Source organism: Tachypleus tridentatus, chromosome 10 (assembly GCF_004210375.1).
Source record: "Tachypleus tridentatus isolate NWPU-2018 chromosome 10, ASM421037v1, whole genome shotgun sequence".
Lineage (NCBI taxonomy): Eukaryota > Metazoa > Arthropoda > Merostomata > Xiphosura > Limulidae > Tachypleus > Tachypleus tridentatus.
Window position 1 is genome coordinate 59,358,996 of NC_134834.1, and position 21,042 is coordinate 59,380,037.

General features: G+C 34.6%; 1 protein-coding gene and 1 long non-coding RNA gene across 2 annotated transcripts in view; one reads left to right on the plus strand and one right to left on the minus strand.

Moving 5' to 3' along the window:
* The first annotated feature begins 4,223 nt into the window (after window positions 1–4,223).
* LOC143229372 (zinc finger protein Noc-like) lies at window positions 4,224–9,194 on the plus strand. Its single transcript, XM_076461610.1, has 2 exons — window positions 4,224–4,546; window positions 7,107–9,194. The coding sequence occupies exons 1-2, from the start codon at window positions 4,484–4,486 to the stop codon at window positions 8,502–8,504; spliced, it is 1,461 nt and encodes a 486-aa protein (XP_076317725.1). The 5' UTR covers window positions 4,224–4,483; the 3' UTR covers window positions 8,505–9,194.
* A 997-nt stretch (window positions 9,195–10,191) lies between these two features.
* The window catches only part of LOC143229374 (uncharacterized), a 46,604-nt gene continuing 35,753 nt past the window's right edge, over window positions 10,192–21,042 (minus strand). Inside the window, exon 3 of the long non-coding RNA XR_013015836.1 lies at window positions 10,192–10,371. This is a non-coding gene — a long non-coding RNA (uncharacterized LOC143229374). The remainder of the gene's footprint in view (window positions 10,372–21,042) is intronic.

Consider the following 21,042-nt stretch of genomic DNA (forward strand, 5'->3'; position numbering starts at 1 on the left):
TGATGATATTAGTAAAAACTGGAATATGATAGCCGATAACTAATTCAAACCATTTTATTTAGATTGAAATAAAGAAGCAGATATCTAATGGAAAATAGAACACAAAATTTGGATAATTATTGAATCACAGCCTCAATAGTACTTAGAATACACACTGTCGATAATGTTTTAATCACACATTCAACGATACTTAGAGTAGAGACTGTGGATAATAGTTGCTGATGCATGTGGTCTGGTTATTTGTGTTTCGCGTTCTACCGTTTTGAAAGTAGAATATAAATATGTGAAGAGTTGTTTTTATAGTTTAAAACACTAAAAGTGATGAAATTGTGCAAGTAACATTCTCTTGACAAGGGTTGAGTCATATTTTTAAATGGTGGATAAAACCGAATATAATACTTAAACTTTGTTGCTGTTGTCGGTATTTGTTTCGATTTTCAGAATATCATAACACTCTGTACAGTTGTGTTCCCACGACATCACCAAATACATATATTTAAATATATACAATTTACTATCTATGTTTCTTGTTTGTTGTTGTTTTTAGCTTTATGTATTGCGAGTAATTTATTTCAAGCTACTTTACAATATAACACTTTACATGCTCAAATACACACTCATTTTTACGACCATTACTACACGTGTGAGATGGTTATAGGAGTATTCCACGTATATTTGTATTTTCTGGCACAACCCTTCAGTTGATATTTTTTTAAATGTGACTACAGGTCTCGTCGGGTCTGGTTTTCTTTGAATATACTTATTAAGTGTAGACAAGGTGAGCCCTAGCCCCCCTTACTTAAACTTATTAGGAATGTGTCTCTTCGGTCAGCCCTATAATTGTACTGTTGCCTGAAGAAGGCCGGCGGGTAAACGTGAGTTGAGATCAGTGCTGTCGGCTACTATCAAAGTTAAAAGTCTGTCGGTATTAGTGTAGTCGTCGTTATGGTGACTATCAAGCCTGTGTCATTAGTAACGCCTTGTGAAACATAAATAGTTTATCTAGGCTGGAGGCGCACCACACTGCACCCCAGTGGCGCCAGTATCGTCTTCAATTTAAATCACCTTACATGACAAACTCGATTCTTCAGAAGTATATAAAATATTTTCAAAAGAAAGAAAGACAGTCATAGGATCAAATAGGCTTAGTCAAGATGATTAAAATTAAAAACATGTAGGAAATTTAAGTATAAGATACATATATAGAGCACGGAGAGGAAAAAAAAAAAGATTGAGGAAATAGTGGATTACTTAATACATTCAATTGAACAATGGCGTATCACTAAGAATATCACCTTAGCTGTCCAATGTCACAAATTTCACATTATATGTGCCTATTATGAAGAAATAAGGCCCAGCATATCCAGATGGTTAAGACCCTTGACTAGTAATCTGAGAGGCGCAGATTCAAATTCCAGTCACACCAAACATGCTCCGCCCTTTCAGCCCTGGGGGCTTTATAATGTGAGGGTCAACACCACTTTTCGTTGGTAAAAGGACAGACAAATGTATAAGGATAGGTGATGTTGATTGACTAAGTGCAATACCTCTAGTGTTTCACTTCAAAGTTAAGGACGGCTATCACAAATAACCATAGAATAGCTTTGTGTGATATTCAACAGAGAAACAAACAAACAAAACCATGATGGAATAAGCTGTGTTAATATACATTCAGCAAGATTAAGTAGATATCATATAACACATGCTAAAGATTTTACTTACACTCCAGGAGGGCCCGGCATGGCCAGGTGGGATAAGACGTTCGACTAGTCATCTGAGAGTCGCGGGTTCGAGTCCCAGTCGCACCAAACATGCTCGCCATTTCAGTCATGGGTGTGTTACAATGTGATGGTCAATCCCACTATTCGTTGGTAAAAGAGTAGCCCAAGAGTTAGCAGTGGATGGTGATGACTAACTGCCTTCTCTCTAGTCTAACACTGCTAAATTAGGAACGGCTAGCGCAGATAGTCCTCGTGTAGCTTTGCGAGAAATTCAAAAACAAACAAACAACACTCCAGGAAAACCAAGGAAAACACATACTAAGTATCAGTTTTATTTCAATACCGCACTCCTCTTATAATTAAACGTCGTTAATTTTATTTGTTTCATAATTGCTTTCGAAGTTTGAGAAAGAAACATTGTAGAAATAAGTGTTTTAAACGACGATTATTTTAAAACAATCACTGCAGAATTTTTACAATAATGTCAATAATAATAAATACTAAGCAAATCTGTCTATTTCATTATATCCTAATAAAAGCTTTATATGATATTAAGGTTATTTGATATGTGTGTGTGTAAAGAGAAAAGGTGAGAAGATCTGTTTGTTTGTTTTTTTAATTTTGCGCAAAGCTACACAAGAGCTGTCTACGCTAGCCGTCTCAAATTTCACTGTGAAAGACTAAAGGGAAGACAGCTAGTCATCAACACTCACCAATCTTGGGCTACTCTTTTACCATCGAATAGTGAGGTTGACCGAACAGTATAGCGTCTCAACGGCTGAAAGAGTGAGGATGTTCGGTGTGACGGGAATTGAGAGTCAAACTCCCTAACCTCCCGCCCATGGTTGGCCAAGTTAAAGGATAAGATGATTGTAGAAACAATGAATAGTAACCACAGGTTATCAAAGAATAACTGCTGATGATCTTGCTATAAAAATAAACAACTGAAACATATGCTTCAGTTTAATTTGTCAGTGAACGAAACAAAGACAGCCTGTTGTGCGGCTTTGTGTCAAAAGATAACTTTTTCATCTTATATGAAACACAGTTATTAGTATTTGATAAATATAAAACAAATAAACATTTGATTAATATTGTGCGTGTTCTGTAACTTCCAGACATAGTATCATAATGCATACGGGAAGTAAATATGCCACTATTCTGCTTACTGCTACAACGATTGCGTGACTTCAAAGTGAAAATATAATTTCAATGTGTAGTTCAAAAATTTCACTTTTTGCCATGAGGTTTTTCTAGTTATCAAACATATTATAGGAAAGTAGAATTTTGAATTAAGTTGTTTTAGACATATTTACAGACACAGCACTTCTCATTCAATCTACAAAATGATATAATTACGTCTCAAGAGAGGACGCCACCATGCACCTTTGAAACGCGTGCAATTTTGAGCGAATTCGTTTTCGTTTGTTTGTTTTTCTTGTCGCAAAAAACATGCTATGAAAGTGACAATCAAGTCCCTTCATTCGGTCAGTTAAAAAATAAAGATGAATACTGATGAATAACGGCTTACCTGATATTAGAGATAGTTATTCACAAATAGTCCTTTATGTCGCTTTGCACGAACATGACAAAGAAACAAACTTTTTGACATCAATTACCTTTCAGCAACTTTGGTATTAGGCTATGACCAATTATTGTTATCTTTCTTTTCTTATAGTGTTTGATACACAAGTATCCATCACATGTTATTTCACTATCCAGACTTCTATTATACAAATATTTCATTATTGCCTACCAGGTGAACATTTATTGAAGTCAGGGAGTAATAAAAGCTCTAATGTAAACACAAGGTGATTCAATGTTAACTAGAACTGGAAAAATAAAAGCTTTAGTGTGAACACTAAATCGCTGAATATTAACTAGAAGTAGCATTTGTTTTCATATAAAATTATATTTACCTTACTTGTAGAATACCAACCATATTAAAAACCTAAAGTATATTTATTCAGTTTTCTGTATATATATATATATATATATATTATAACCCAGTATGCGGTGATGTTACTACAATGTAATGTTGAGATTAGACTCGGCCCTTGACCTATTCACATACAAAGCAGCCGCATGACCAGAAAGAAGCACGTGGTGTAAACTGAAATATTGTGTTGTCGCAGTGAGAGATCCCTACCTGTCAGTTCTGAAGAAACTGGTATTGAGAGAAGCATGATTATAGGAGTTTCTAGCGTGACCACCAACAAGGGCTTCCTGGAGCCTGCATAAACCCTAGGCCCTACAACACAACCTGACATAAATCAACTGTGATTGACACTTCTGACAGATTCTTGATGGATGGTGTTGCAAAGACTGACAACTGGCGGCTTGCCAAATCATTAGCCATTGCTCAATGCGATTGGTTGGTGCTGACTTGCCTCCTAAACACCATGTTGAAGTGATTAATGATCTGACGTCATCGCAAGCTTTCTCACCAATGGCTGTCTACTTTGTCAAAAGCAGTTATCCACGATTGGCTCCTCCTGGTGGCGCTTCAGTATTACGAGGGCGCCTTGACTCGCAAAACAGTTTTAACGTCCAAGCAGTTTGAACTCAGAAGTGATACCGTAAGACGGTTTCCAACGTCGTTCTTTTAACGCGCTTCGCGTAGCTTTTGCCAGGAGTACAGGTTTTGCCGTATGAAAGACATAGTGATAAGAAAATTGTGTTAAACTGGATATTACTTCATCTTGAAGGCACATAGCCGCATACGAGGGTGAGGGAACACTAGTGTTTCAAACCCGGCCAAGATGAGCCTGCTAACTGGCAATCAGTATCTGAGACCAGAGTATCTGTCACCATTACCAACAACGGTAGGAATATCAATTTGATATTAAGTTAAGTAGTTTCTATGATGATTATGTAACTATTTAAACATCGAGCTATTTATACCACAATTTTGTAAATTTTACTAAATAATAAAAGATTTATTAGCATGCCTACATAGTAACTCTTGAAGTCTTGTAATTCAGGCCAAATATTATCGTAGTGATTGAGAGCGTATGTGCTGCGTGAGGACTTACCACTAAGTACAGGACTGTAGTTTATGGATCCACCGTTATTATTGTATCTAGGGATCATCATTATAAACACAGAGTAATAAATTACTCTGTATATCTAGTGATGGCCCTTGTGTATAAAGGACACCACTTTGCTACAAGACTAATATACAGAACATCACAGTTACAGTACATTGGAGTCGCCTCTTTTCTTATAAGAGTAATAATATAGAGTCTTTAAAACTCTCATTAATCTTTCATTCGGATTTGTCGCATAAGTACTTGAAATTACGTTGTCTACCATATTAGTTCACAATACAGAAAAATTACACGGTGATCAAACTTATCGCTACAATTTCAAGGACTTTAGACAGTGTTAGCTAGTTCACATTACTGATTCAAACTCTACATCACGACCAAACTAATCCATTACAGTTTCAAGTATTTTATATTGCGTAATCAACTATATTACTCAATGGTGATTAAATTATCGTTACAGTTCGGAACATCAGTCACCAATGCCTTATGCAACATTATGTAGGGAAATTGTTCTGGTATAGAAAATATTCATGTACATACCTTTCAGTTTGGGATGATGATTTATAGGACTTATTTCTCAGTTCTCCGGGTCCTGCTGGTGTTGTTTTATTTTGCTTAATTTATTGTTAGAATTGTGTTTTACATCCTATATATACACACACTGTACAATGTAGGTTGCGAGTGCCGTATCATGTCCGTGTAAAGTAAGCTTCAAAAACTGAACCCCCACATTAAAAGAAAAGAAACATCACGATTTATTTTTGTGGAAGATTAGGTAGCCTTCGTTTCAAATGAATTAAATTATGTTAAAACTCCAGAGCACACGTCATAAAAATCGTGTTGAAATAAGTCTTGAATTAATAAATCTAGATGTATCTGTTTAGTTTTGCACTGGAAGCTTTTTATCTGGTGCACTTTATACGTAAACTTTCTTTTAATAACGGAAGATAATATTCTTTTGCGTTATTAAAAAATATACGAGTATATATTTGTTTACTATCCAAAGTCTTCAGAGATATATTATCAAAATTATTGTTCACGTGAAATGTTGATGTCCGGATTTTTATTTGTATTGAAAGTATGTATACCAATAAAAATATAAACTTGCCTTATATTTTTCTTAGAAATTTATAAACCATGAGAAATGTTTTTAGTGTATATCGTATCAAATGTGTTATCCCAGTCATTCACACACAGTAGTGCCAGCCAAGATATATTCCAACAAAACTTCCCCTGGTGATGTCACAAGCAAAAGCATATTCCTGGTTTGTGGCGCCCTCAAATGGCATTTAAAATAGCTGTTATAGTACATTTTATGACGTTTTGAGTGTACTACCACCATTCTAATATTGTACAATGAAAATGTTTTGCGATATTAAGTGAGTTATCATGATTTACAGTTTTGTTTTCACTGATGTTTTACAAACTGGAACAGTGTGAAAGCGTTCCTATCAGTAAAATAAGAGGTGAAATACAGCGATGTTGATGAAAGCGCTATAAACGATTTAATTTATATGAATATTTACCATTCACGTCACACGATACTATGTATCATAGCGTGGTACTTAAAGGCTACTGTTGGTAATTTCATATACCTATCCATTTAGGTTCGAGCCTAGTAGTTTTGCTAATATACTATAAGTTTGCAACCATATAAATGAGCCTGTTCTAATCCTCTACTTAATGTATTGTTTTACGTCCATTTCGTTATGTATATTTTTAATGTATGTTAAGATTGGTAAACGGTTAGTTTAAGATAAAACATCTTATCTTCAATAACAATCTATATAATCTTTAGTATGTGTTATCGTGACTATGTGTTTAAGATAATATTAAAAACACGAATTTAGCTATTTCTAGTACTGTTGGTTTTCATTACAAACGATACATTTTGTTAACTGCGGTATTTTTAATATACCTAACTTTCTTGGTATCTGCATGTAATGGTTATTTTCAGGTAGGTTTTCTTCAAGAGGTTTTCAATTGTTGAACTTTATCATAGCTTTACCTATTCTACATAGGATTCTATATTAGCAAACAGTACAGTGTTTAGAATGACAGGCTCTAATCCTCAAGATGTAGTTAGGAAACCTCAACTGTTTCAATCTATCATACTTAAGTAGCCTTACCTGTTATTAACATATACACTTTTCACAGTATGAGCTGGGTCAGCAATGCCATGGACTCTTATCTTGTTTCGTTAGAAATAAAGTTTCAGGCTTACGAATTGATAATCAGCTAGAGCTGTTCCATAAAAAGAATAATTTAATCTTCCAACATATTACGTTTTTAAATTGTACATGCGTGTTAATGTTTTGTTTGTTTCTGTCTGTAGCTCGATGCAAAGAAGAGCCCGTTGGCGTTGCTGGCGCAGACTTGCAACAACATTGGTGCTGACAATCCCAATCATAAACCCATCATTCCGGCCTTGGAGAAGTCTCGAGACTCTGAGAAAACCAAAAACAAGTGTAGTAACAGTGAAGACAAGCCTGCTTTTAAGTCATATGAACCATCAAAAAAAGACTTGGAATCTAATGGAGAAGCAGGTAAGAAGACGCCATCATCAAAGACAACATCCCCAGTGAATCCTTGCAGTTCTCCAGCTGAATCCTGCGGGAAAATCTCTCCATCTGGAAACGCAGATAAGATACGTCACAGTACACCTACCAGTGAAAATTGTTCATCAATAACATCAGCATCTAGTAATTACTCAAATTCTAATTCTATATCAGTAAACCATAACACTCTTAGCGGACTAGGCTATCGATCAGAGTCCTCACTCGGTCTAGACTTAGGCCGTTCTGACTCATCGAAAGACACACTTAGTGGTCTAGCTTTAGGATCCTACAAGCATGGACTCAACGTTTCTTTAAATCCGTTAGCCAACTGCATTGGTTGTTCTCCAATGCTTGGTCATATTCCGGTAGATACAGTGAGCACAACACACACCTTTCCTTCTACTATCGCATCCCAAAGTGGGTCAAGCAGTCTCAAACCTGGGGGATACACTATGGGTGGACTCACTCCTTATGTCGGATACGCTCGTGTAAAAACAGTTGGTGGTGGAACAGCCTTTGTACCCGTGTGTCGAGACCCTTCTTGTATGAACTGTCAGCTAAGCATGCAGAGCGCCCAGTTTGGACAGTGTCCTAATGGTTGCACCCAGTGCACACACGAGCGAATAGCAACTCTAGGAGGTGTTAACAGTTTCGCTAGTCTGGTCCCTGGCCTGCCAGGATCGGCTTCGCCTGGTGCGGGTGGAACTTCAGCTCTATCTGGCCTCAACTCTCAACTCTTCTCTCACGCCGTGTTACCCAGGCCTAACGTGTGCAGCTGGATGGTAGGAGATACTTACTGTGGTAAAAGATTTACCTCTTCAGAGGAGTTACTGCAACATCTCAGGACTCACACTAACCTATCTGCAGCGGACAGCGCTTCTTACCTACCTATGCTATCGCCTAGCCTTAGTGTGCCCTCAGCACCTGGTCTCGGTGCTGCAGCTTGCCACCTTCATTACAGCTCACCTTCTCCCTTCACCACTTCTACTGGACTCCGACGTACATATCCAACCAGTCTCAGCCCAGTAAGTTCCTTAAATGTCAACAGGTTTCATCCATACAAGACAACTTTTCCAAATTTGCCTGGAGTTGCGATACCACCTCTACCACATCCAAGCATGTACTACCCCTATAATTTATATGGACAACGTCTAGGACCTCCAGTTCACCCTTAAATATAAACGCCTGTCTAAAGAAACAGCTTGAATGCCAAAGCCTTGTTAGTAAACATGTCAGCTACAATTTTGTTATAGACCAGTTCCTTTAAACGGAATATTTCCGGTGTACATCCCAGTTGATAACGGAATTCTGTGAAAAATGAGTGTATAAAAAGAATATGAGCATTAGCATAGAAATTGACAACAGTTTGTTACACTGTATGCAAAGAAAATTTAAACATTGTCATATTATATTGTATAGTTACCTCTTGTACAGAGTTATTAGAATAAGGTTTGAGAGTGTATATAGAATCTAAAATCCTACCCTTCTCGTTTTGTAAATATATAGCTATGTTATATGTAATTGTACATCTGAAGTTGATTTTATTGAAAGTCTGATTTAGATGTGTGTTTGATTATATAATAATTCTATTTCAAAATTCAAATTTTAACATAACTTTCAAATAGATCTTCACACTATAATAACATTATACTCTTTCATTTGCTTCTGGACAATTAGGTGTAGACAACTTTCTAAAATTAACTAGATTCTTCAAAATGCATTTTTGTTAGCATAATTTTGTGCCTGAATAGTTTCTTACTTTCTTGGGCTATTAAATTAAGCAATACTTCTCTGTGGAATACGAAATGGTTGACTTCATAGTGAGTCCTCTGTTTGCTTTATTAAAGTAAACTTATAAAGATAAACGTTTGTTCTTTTTTTTAATATACATTACCTCATTAAAAAAGCAATAAACAGGCTTAAAAGAATGACAATAAATAACATTGTTTTTCTTTTCCTTACCTTGTGATCTGAAAATGTCACCACTAGAGAGAGCAGCAGAAGCCTACCAGACTGCGTTAGTCGCACATTATGAAAACCTATTTTCGAGTTGTATGTGTTTAACATTATACATTATTTATTAGTTTATTCGAAACTAAGAGTTTGTCAGCTTAATTCATTTAATTTATACGTTACTTATAAAATTAGATTATAGCTGAAACTGCTTATCATTGTGCTCAGTCAAATTTCAACACACTTATCTTGAAAAAAAAATAATCTCTTCAACAAAATGGTAAAAATTTAAGTGACATTATACTGATTCTTAAAAGCCATAAAATATAGTACTTGTATTAATTCAATTAAAGCTACCAAATGCAGTTCCATGAAATTATAAACCATTTTCTTTATGCTAATGCTAAATTAGAATGTAATATGAAACGTGTCTAGAAACCCATATCTCGTATTTTATGTACTTTCCAGCTTTACTCAGGTTAATGACTGTTGAATCAAAGAAATAACTCAACCTTGCACGTTCAATAAGTGAGATGAATCTTATTTTGTTTTGTTTTTATACGGATGTTATTTGTCTAAGAAGACTACAAAAATTATTTGATGTTTCAATTATAAATATATTAAGGCAATGTAGAAAAAACGAGTGGTTTAGAATACAGAAGAACTGTAGTTTGATTAAGATCCATTTGAAATTATATGCCCGCTTCTACTTCTGTAATACCTTAATCAACGTCATTGAAATGCTTATTCTATTTTAGATATTAATTTTTCATCTAGCTGACTTTGATTTATCTGAAGTAAGTTAAACTGCCGAACAGAAAATGCGTGCGAATTAGTTTCTAGGTTTTCGTTTCACATTCTCCGGATATTGTTTTAGCATACAAAATATTACATCTTCTAATGTACGAGTTTGGTATACTGAAACATGTTATTTTATTCCATTGAGCAGAACAGGATATTTTTGAAATTTTGAAACCTAACAAAAAGGTTCATTAAACATCTTCTTCCTTGGTAAGGCAACGGACTTCCTGAAATCCAGAGTTCGATTCCCTTCGGTGGAAACAGCAGATAACCCAATGTGGCTTGGCTCTAGAACAGATGAATAAAATTTATCAAAGCGCAAACATTTTTAAATGTAATTTCCTGAAACGTTTAAAATAATTAATATATAATTTGTAAGATATACTTGTATAAATTAATGTTAAGTATGGGCTATACATGTTTTTTCCCAACACTTTGAAGTGATCCAAATAGGGTTTTTTTTTATTTACAAATGTGTACGGTGACTTAAGTGTTATATCAGAGTTGCAGTTTTTACCACAAGCTGCAAAATTATTTGGGGAAGGTTTAGAATTATGAGACGAGCAACACCAGACCTGAAACTTTTTTAAACATACTCTAACTTTTTAATAATCATTTGTTGTTACAAAACAAAAGAGCGATGATTAGAAAGAAAACAGATATCCGAGATATTTAATAATAACAACAGAAAACAGATATCCAAGATATTTAATAATAACAACAGAAACACATTTTCAAAGGATTCTTAAATAAAGTTTAAGTACGTGATTACATTAAGAGGCTAACGATCAGCTCTATATATGTGAACAAAGATATTATATATTGCCTTACTTTTTACTGTTATTTTAAAGATAGTTTAGTGTACACATTAAAACTAAAGCAGGTGTTGATCAAAGTTTCCTTGAATAAATGGATTGTATACTTTTATTCTGTTCGACACTTTTTCATGAAGAAAACTTAACTCTCAACTGAATAAGTAAATATAGATATGAAATTCTCATTTATTCAAGTAACAACTGTTTATATACTTTAATTAGGCTAATTTCTGATGTAAGTCTGTTTCATGCTTGTAATGGCTTACGTCAATTTCCTTATAATCGTGATTTCTCTGTAGGTTAGTAACTGAGTAATGTTTTTTATAAGGAAACTTGTTCATGTACAGCACTAACTACATTAAATATATTTATGTATCAGTTTAATTTTAATAAACCAAGGCGGTTGTATTTCTTCTACTGAATTACAAAAGTTTATATTACTTTACATCCCACAATCTTAAATAAGCAAAGTAACTCTCTAAAATTGGGAAGTATCGAAAATCTATTTAACGTTACACATTAACAAGTTTTTAAAATATTGTGTACTAAATAAACAATCCTCGAAAGAATTCTCTTTGTTTCTTCTGTTATCTGCTGGCCAGGCGGTTAAGGTGCTTGACTCGTAATCTGAGGATCCTAGTCGCATGAAGTATGCTCACCCTTTCAGCCGTGTGAGCGTTATAGTGTACCGTCAATCCCACGATTCGTTGGTAAAAGAATAGCCCAAGAGTTGACAATGGACGGTTATGACTAGTCGTCTTCCCTCAAGTCTTTCACTGCTGAATTAGAAATAGCTAGCGCAGATAGCCTTTGTGTAGATTTGCGAGAAATTTACAAAACAAACAAACAATTTATTTATTATCAACATTAAAACTTGTTATCAGAACAGGCGTAAGAAGGATATAAAAGTTAGGAACATTTCTTGGTCCATCCGGAAGAAACATGCTGTATTATGAACGGGATTAACCGAAAAGCAACGCTTCACTTTTCATAAGCTGTAAGGTTTTATTTATTTTTTTTAAAAGAGCTCATGTCACAGCTAGCATGGTGCGAGCTATTTTGCAACTTTATGCTATTTCACCAACGAAAAGGTTTGTATGCTATGTTACTTCCAGCATTATGTTAGTCCTAATCCCTCTCAAAATAACATTTTCAGAAGTTAAAAGGCCAGACTGAATTCCATATGATTTAATTTTCAAATAAATTATTTCGCACTGATGACAAAAAAAGAGTGATAAGGTAGTGTCGGTATTCTGTAGATAACAAATAGGACGTATGTGAAATTTACCTTGAAATATTAGCTTACAGTTATATTAAGAAATTTACCGAATTCCAATTCATCCTGTGTAAAATAATACACGTGCGAATTTTATTTGTATCGTTCATGTCTAGTGTCTTTTGACTGTATGACTTGAATTTTTTTTATTATATTTAACAGCATGAACGATTACTTAAGCCCGATTGCAAGTTAGCTAATATTGTTTTTTCTTACTATTTTGTTTTTATACTATGTTTCGGGTGTTAATCTGATCCATGTGTTCAGAGAAGCTAAAAGAAGGGCTGTGTCTGATAGTAGTGGACGAGATTCGATCGTGGTTCATTATACTTAGACTGGTAAGCTATCTACTCGTTCTGACTAATTTTTACCTACTTAAAAATAGTAATAACTAATTAATCATTAGAGTTAGATAAATCGTATGGGCTATTAACTACCATGACAACGACTTGTATGCAATTAACCGAATCTTCTACGTCGATTGTAAACAACAAAAAAAACTGACTCCAAACAATGATATGGTATACAACACTGTCTTAACTGTCAACTTGACGGAACATCTTTACTAATTATGTGATCAAAAAATGTCATGTCAACTCAATATCAAACTTGATAAGACGCTTCATGTAAATGTAATAGCGATATGGTTATAAACCAGCCAGCATGAAGGAACTGGAATTTACAACTTGATTTTCAACTATTAACCAGTAACACCCACCGCCACAAGACTATCTTCGGCTCTTAGAACTGAATAACGACATTGACTGTCACTTTTATAACGTTCGGTAAAATACTTTGGAATTGTCATCCTTTTCACATTATAGTCATTATTTCTTCAGTTACATTATTTATAAGACAGTTCATATGGGTGAAGCATAAATAGTAATTAACAAAAATTATAAGTGCAGACACACAGTAAAACTTCGGGTATTTATAACTAATTAGATAATACTAAGGGTTTAACTTTTCCGTATAGCCTTGTCTCTCTCTGGCTTGCAGGATATATACCAGGTTGAATATAGCATGCGTTTTTATGTTTAGGTTTGTTTTAGGTTATAGCACACTATATGGGTGTATGTATATCTATATAGCTAAATTTTGTAATTAAGTTATGATTTTGGTTTTTGTCTTATAAATATATTGTTTGTTTTTTGAATTTCGCACAAAGCTACTCGAGGGCTATCTGTGCTAGCCATCCCTAACTTAGCAGTGTAAGACTAGAGGGAAGGCAGCTAGTCATCACCACCCACCGCCAACTCTTGGGCTACTCTTTTACCAACGAATAGTGGGATTGATCGCCACATTATAACGCCCCCACGGCTGAAAGGGAGAGCATGTTTGGCGCGACGGGGATGTGAACCCGCGACCCTCGGATTACGAATCGCACGCCTTAACACGCTTGGCCATGCCGGGCCACTTATAAATATAAAAGAAAACAAAATTGTGTCTTTCTAACCCTACTATTTATGAATAAATAAATACTTAAACCTAACGTTCGACTGAACAAATCAGGTTAACTTATCTTTAATCAGAATTATTGATAAATAAGTTGGTATTATTCACTCTTATAATATAGAAACATGGATGTGATATACATACATAGTAATAACATGTTCATTGTAAATATATACATAACAATTCATGTTTATAAACTTTAACGAAGACATACTGTGCTACACAATGCATATAATACACTACAGTGTATTTTCTATAGTGAACACTCTCTATTACCATGTTTCAAAATGCTTGCAAACACAATTATACAAATACGGAAACGTTGTTAGATACTTTTACTGTCACTAGCGCCAAACTTAATGCATTTGTTTGTTATGGGTAAGTACATAAAAATACAAAGGAGCGTAATTACATACACATATATTTGTTTCCTGTGAAAAAATATGTATGATTATTCTTTCACATATATAGTGTACAATAGTACCAAATATATACATATATATATAATGCACGTACTTTTGTGAATGTTTTCATATATTTAGAAACAAGTAATTTTACGTAAGTGCAGAGCTCATATAAAAATACAGATATAGTTACACTATACTTACTCATGTTGTATCCTTAAAATGAAGATATAATAATATAATAATAAATTTAGTGTACATTCACAAGTAAATCTAGGAGTATAATAATACATATGTAGAAAATACAGTCACGATCAACATTTTTATTGGTTGTATTATAAAACAGTTATTAATGTTCATACATAAAGTTGATACATGCATGTGCAAAGCGAGCTTTTTCGCTATAATTTATTCACACATATATACATGTAATTCTACATGGTATGCTTCGACAGATTTATATATGCATATGGTTATATCCATATGTGTACATGACAAACGCGTGTATATTCATACTCATAAACATTAAATTCACACAGTTCCTGCCTCTCTCTCCTTCACTGACACAGCGGTAAGTATGTGGACTTACAACGCTAGAAACGGGATTTCGATACCCGTGGTAGGTATGGAACAAATAACTTTTTGCGTAGTTTTGTGCTGAACTAGAAATGAATTTCCTGCACACAGTAAGTAATTCAGCATTATATTTCTTTCTGTATGTACTTTTAATTTCAGAATTGTAACATTGCTAATATAAAGTGGTCTGTGTCTGTGTAATTAACCGTTACGAAAAGTTTCTACCTTAACCCTTTGACCATCATGAAATGCATACCAGGGGGTTTCTAAAACCCCATACTTTGTTCATTTTCCTCCCAGCTTTCACAACCCGGCATGGTCAGGTGGTTAAGGTACTCGACTCGTAATCCGAGGGTCGGGGGTTCGAATCCCCATCGCACCAAACAGGGTCGCCCCTTCAGTCGTGAGAGCGTTATATAATGTGACGGTCAATCCCACTATTTGTTGGTAAAAGAGTAGCCCAAGAGTTGGCGGTGGGTGGTGATGACTAGCTGTCTTCCCTCTAGTCTTACACCGTTAAATTAGAGACGGCTAGCGCAGAATGCTCTCGTGTAGCTTTGCGCGAAATTCAAACCAAACCTAGCTACTTGGGCTAATTTCTTAGGATTAACTTACCATACCAAATCAACGTAGATACAGCATACTAACAATATTCTGACTAGAATATGGAAAAGAGCAAATTATGCAAGAAGTCTTTTAGGTAAAAATCAAGGCATATCACTTGATAATATAATAAAAACATACATTAGACCTTTAAGAGAATACGCATGTCCATTCTGGACAAGTATGCAAACATAGAGACAGTATCTGAAAGACTCTTGCATAATGCACTAAATTATTGTAATAAAAATTGGCATAAAAATGATTTATTGTGTGATCTCGACAGTTTGTTTTAAAATTTCGCGCAAAGCTACCTGCGCTAGCCGTCCCTAATTTGGCAGTGTAAGACTAGAGGGAAGGCAGCTAGTCATCACCAACCATCGCCAACTCTTGGGCTACTCTTTTACCAACGAATAGGTAGATTGCCCGTCACATTATAACACCCCTACGGCTGAAAGGGCAAGCATGTTTGGTGCGAGGGGGATTCGATCCCGCGACCCTCAGATTACGAGTCGAACGTCTTTACCCACTTGGCCATGCCGCACCGATCTCGATAAATACTACATACATGATGAATGTAGTACTAAGTACCTCTCTCCTATGAATATATATTTAAGAAATATAAATCAAGCTGGCCACCATGCACTAGACACTTAAAACTTGATATTATTTTTCTTTCTCTTTTCCGTTAAATATATATATAAATAGATTTAAAAGTAACAAATAAATAAAAGTAGTAATGAAATATATACACATATATAAAAGAAGAAAATAAAAATAATAAATAAAAAAGGAGTAACTCAGACAATACATGGACATTACCCTGAAAAGGGCCGGAGTACTGAGGGTTGCTCTGGACCAAAAGCACTACAACAACAATATAGCAGTACCCAACATGAAAATTAGGAATGGGGGAAGAGGTCTTGTGCACCTGACCCTCCTGGGTATCTAAAATTCAACATACCCAAATACCCACAAAGAAGAAAGCCTTAGTGCCACTTACAGAGCTCTGATCACGACAGAATATTCTGGGGTTTTTAATAATCTATAAGTCCATGGTAGATGATAAGATAATGAGAAATAGTTGCATTAATATCAATCATCTGCCCAGTAGAAATGAAATTCTGGAAAATTTATGCAAATTTTCACCAAACATATATGGCAAATGATGCATACACACGCTCTTTTGCCATCCATCTGGTGACAACAAATAAATAATAATTATATTTAATACGTGATTTATTTCGTTATTTTAGCTGAAACATTTTGCTTTCGACGTTCTGTGTCATTAACATCACGTCTAACGCTTCGCTAGTGTATCCAACATCTGATATCAATATTGCATTGTTCGTAACAGATGATTTGGACATTATAAACTCTTACACCTTACATCTTCCACTCTTGTGCTTTCTATTATAAGAAAAAGCACAATATATTAAAGCATTAAAAATTAAGAAAGGTTATGTATGCTTCTTTGAACGCCAAATATTTTGTTTTTTACTTTCAATTAGCTTAAAAAATTAAATCTTTGATATATATTTATTAAGTGTGCATATGTATAATTAGCTATAAACGAAGCAAAAATAAAATGTCATATAAACGATTTGACTAAATATTACATGTCAAACTAATGCTATTTGTAAATTAAATATAATTATTCTATTTCTTGTTGTTTTTAAGGTACTGAACCTCAGTTGTTCATATAAGATATTCAGACTTACTGGGAAAAATTCATTAAAACACAGCTTGAGGTAAATATGTTTTCAAATATCCGATGAATTTCACTTGAACGACTGAAATTCTTCAAAGAATAATGACCAAAGCCTCATCTTAAAGTGAATAAGTTTGAAATATTAGAATCAATTATAAAGTATTCGGTAAGTTTCACTTGGACAAATAAAATACTTCTAATCTCAATACATAAAATAAAATCCTCCAAAAACATACCCTGGTGTGAAATATAAAAAACATTTTTAAACATTTCTTAATATAAGAAATAGAACATGTTTAAATATTAGCATACTAATATTCACTGGAAATAGCAATTGGAAACCATGAATTGTAGGATATTTAAGCGTTAACATGTTAATTTTCGCTGCAAACAATAATTAGGCAGACGTGGTGAAAAGCACGAAAGTTTTTGTACGTTCATGTGTTGACATGCTAATATTCGCTGCATACAGTGAAAGATAGAGATAGTGGAAACCAAGAACTTTTTAAGCACTTAGATTTTGTTTTAAATCTTCAACTTTCAAGCAGCTTGGTTTCGTTTGTTTTGAATTTCGCGCAAAGCTACATGCGGGCTATCTGCGCTAGCCGTCTCTAATTTTGCTGTGTAAGACTAGAGGGAAGACAGCTAGTCATCACCATCCAAGAGCTGGCGGTTGGTGAATAGTGGGATTGAGAGTCTCATTATAACACCCTCACGGCTGAAAGGGCAAGCATGCTTGGTGTGACAGGGACTCGAACCCACGATAATTCTTATATGATATTTAACCAAGGTTATCAATCTCACAAATTGCATTGATAAAAAAAATTAAATTTAAATTTGGTTTGTAGCTTTGCTTATTTATTGCATTATTTAGTATTAATAGGTCGCTTTTTCAGCCGTGGGGGCGTTATAATGTTTCAGTCAATCTCACTATTCGTTGGTCAAAGAGTAGCCACAGAGTTGGCGGTAGGTGGTGATGATTTGCTGCCTTTCCTCTAGTATTAAATTGCTAAATTAGGGACGGCTAGCGCAGATAGCCCTCGAGTAGCTTTGCGCGAACTTCAAAACAAACAATTATTAAAGTATCTTTCAGTTTAGACGAAAAAAACGAAAGCTACAAAGCTTGCAATAGACGTTGTCTGATTATATTAACACATGAAGTCCGAATGATTGCGTGATTCCGTAGAGATGGTGACTACCAACATACACTGCGTCTCCTAATATATAAACATCAGGAGATCGGGAGGGGAATAATGTGAGACGCTATTTGCAGTTTATTGAACCTAAACCTAATGTAGAAACTCGTAAATAATTATGTCATCTTGGAAAACGTATTATCTTCAAGTTTTTAGACCAACATAAGATAGATAACATTACTTTCACTCACTTGTTCATTATCCGGTTTTATTCACGAAACCCCTACGTGGTCGGCAGACTGTTTGATGTTGAACACATCTGGACTTGAAGACCCAGCGGCATCATCAGTCTCTGGCGAAGCGAAGCAGTAATTTTCCGGATGTTTGAAATTACCAAAGCTCACGATACACACACAGTCACTACAATCATATATTCTGCCATAACAACGCAGTAATAATGGTTCTCGTGTTGCATGTAAGACTAACCGAACTACGCAGAGCGTGGTTTTGATCAAACTGTTTTTTGTGTGTGTGTAGAGGGTCGCACCCACGTAATTTTTACTTTAATCTATAAATAGGGTTTTACAGTACTAATATAGGTAATTCTAAGTTGACGTATTAATTGTTTTATCCGCTGAAGATTTTTACCTTCTAATTCGTCACAACGAACAATAAATATTTTATAAACATTTTTAGTCTGTTGTGAATTAAAACTATATATAACAAACACATATATAATAATATTAACAGTCTAGCAAATCAAATTCTGTTCTTCATAGGGATATTATATTCCATACAATAACTTTCATATATTCCATGGAACAATTCATTTTATTTTTATTTTCATATTGTAAAACTGTTTAAAATTACAGACTGTATACAGAAAACTGTTTCGTAGATTTGGCTAATATTCACTTCTCTTTCTTAACCTTGTATATTTATGTATATAAATATGGTACATATTCAAATAATAAAACTGTTTTTTCTGAAACTTTTGAATACAGTGAAATATGGTTGAGTTGGTAGTAACTTTGACTTAGAAATTCAAATGAAATGTAATGACTAATAATAATTTCAAATTATTGACCTTCCTAAGGCTAATATTCCAAATATATTCAATCCGTTTCTTGAAAATTTGTTGATAAAATTTAAATTTCACCTATTGTTATTTAGAATATTCACATAAATCTTTAATTTGTTTTGAATTTCGCGCAAAGCTACACCAGGGCTATCTGCGCTAGCCGTCGCTAATTTAGCAGTGTAAGACTAGAGGGAAGGCATCTAGTCATCGCCACTCATCGCCAACTCTTAGGCTACTCTTTTACCAACGAATAGTAGGATTGACCGTAACATTATAATGCTCCCACAGATGAAAGGGCGAGCGTGTTTGGTGTGACGGGAATTTGAACCCTCGACCCTCAGATTACGAGTCATATTATAGTCTGTAAAATAACTATATGTGCCTAGTCGTTCTTAATGTTGAACTGATAAACTAGAGTAAAAGCAGTTGATCAACAGTACCCAAGAACTGGATTTGATTGGCGCTCCAAAGAGTGAATAGCAATTTTGCGGTAACGGAGTTCGAACTGTGAACCATTAACTCACACCAGATCTACTTACATACCTAAAAGATTATCAAGACATGATATAATACAACGTTAGTGAGTAAGAGTTGCATATTGATAAAGTCCTTCGCATAGGGGAAAGTAGCAATAAAAAGAAGTTTTATAAGAAAGTGCTAAACATATTAAATAAAAAAATGGAAATCTGTAAAAAAAATATTTATCAACACGAGTCGTACGCTTAATGGTATCACATCACTTATAACGTGTAATAACTAACGATACCAAGACCTGTGAAATGTCACGTGATGCACTGTTATATGACAAGCTGAAGTAACGGAGAAGGGACGAGTTACAGCAATAAAAATGTCATATGATACGCTATTGTATGACAGATATATAGATATCCATAGTACACGTATTATTATTTTCTTAATTTTAGTTATACAGTATTGTGTAATACTCTTATAATGTTACATTTAGAGTCTGTGATCTCAACATCTGGCTTTCTACACATAGAAAGAAGTGCCATTAGCGTAATGAATCACTAGCTGTCTAAGATACTAGTTGTTTTGGTGGATGGAAACTCCATTGTCATGGAATCGACTCGCGTGTGACTGGAATATTCTGATATATGAGATAGCGAACGTGCTAGGATGTTTTGAACACGATTGATTGTGCTCTTGGCTCCAGTTTCTGCTGTTCAAATTTGTGGTGTTCTTTGACAAAGTATTTTGATCGTATGAATGAAAGATTGTTTGTCCATTCTGTATGATGAGAATTAATTGAACACTACTACATTTTCTTTAGTTTATTATTCATGAATTGTATTAAAGTTACTCACATTTTCATTAACTTTTACTTTGTTCTGCTCTGCTGTCACTCATCCACTCTTCTAGCAACAGAAAGTTTAGCTCCTTATACAGATGAACAACGTCATTGACCTGGTAAGGTTTAGTCCAGGAAGGAAATAGTAGGTTTTGAATATATTCAGATGGCCAAGTTCAGAGAAAGTCTGTTAAGTAAATCCATGGTAAAAAGGGACGTTCTTACTGTCACAGAGATACTGTCCTAGGTAATGATGGTTAAAACTGTTACTTTGAATGAAATATTAGAGTGAAAAAGCCACTTATGGTAGCATCTGTACCTCAGGCAACAGGCCACCTATCGATGGGTCCGTTATTTGCTGAGTCACATTGAATTGTCTGTCACAGCTGTGAAGAAAAGAAACTTGGAACTTTATTACCAGCATTTGGCTCATGTTGTTTATAAAGAAAATAATAGCAAGTTTTTCTTCTGCCATCTGACAATAGCCAGAGAATAAAAAACACGTTGACATATTAGATAACTTAAATCAGCTGATTCTATGTAGAATATGGATTTACCATGTATTTGCTAGCATAATATGGGAAGTATCCATATTT

Excerpts from the sequence above, each read along its gene's own strand:
- LOC143229372 (XM_076461610.1), top strand. The coding sequence starts at position 4,484 with ATGAGCCTGCTAACTGGCAATCAGTATCTGAGACCAGAGTATCTGTCA. Across the intron at positions 4,547-7,106 it reads TGTCACCATTACCAACAACG|CTCGATGCAAAGAAGAGCCC; the intron begins GTAGGAATATCA and ends TTCTGTCTGTAG.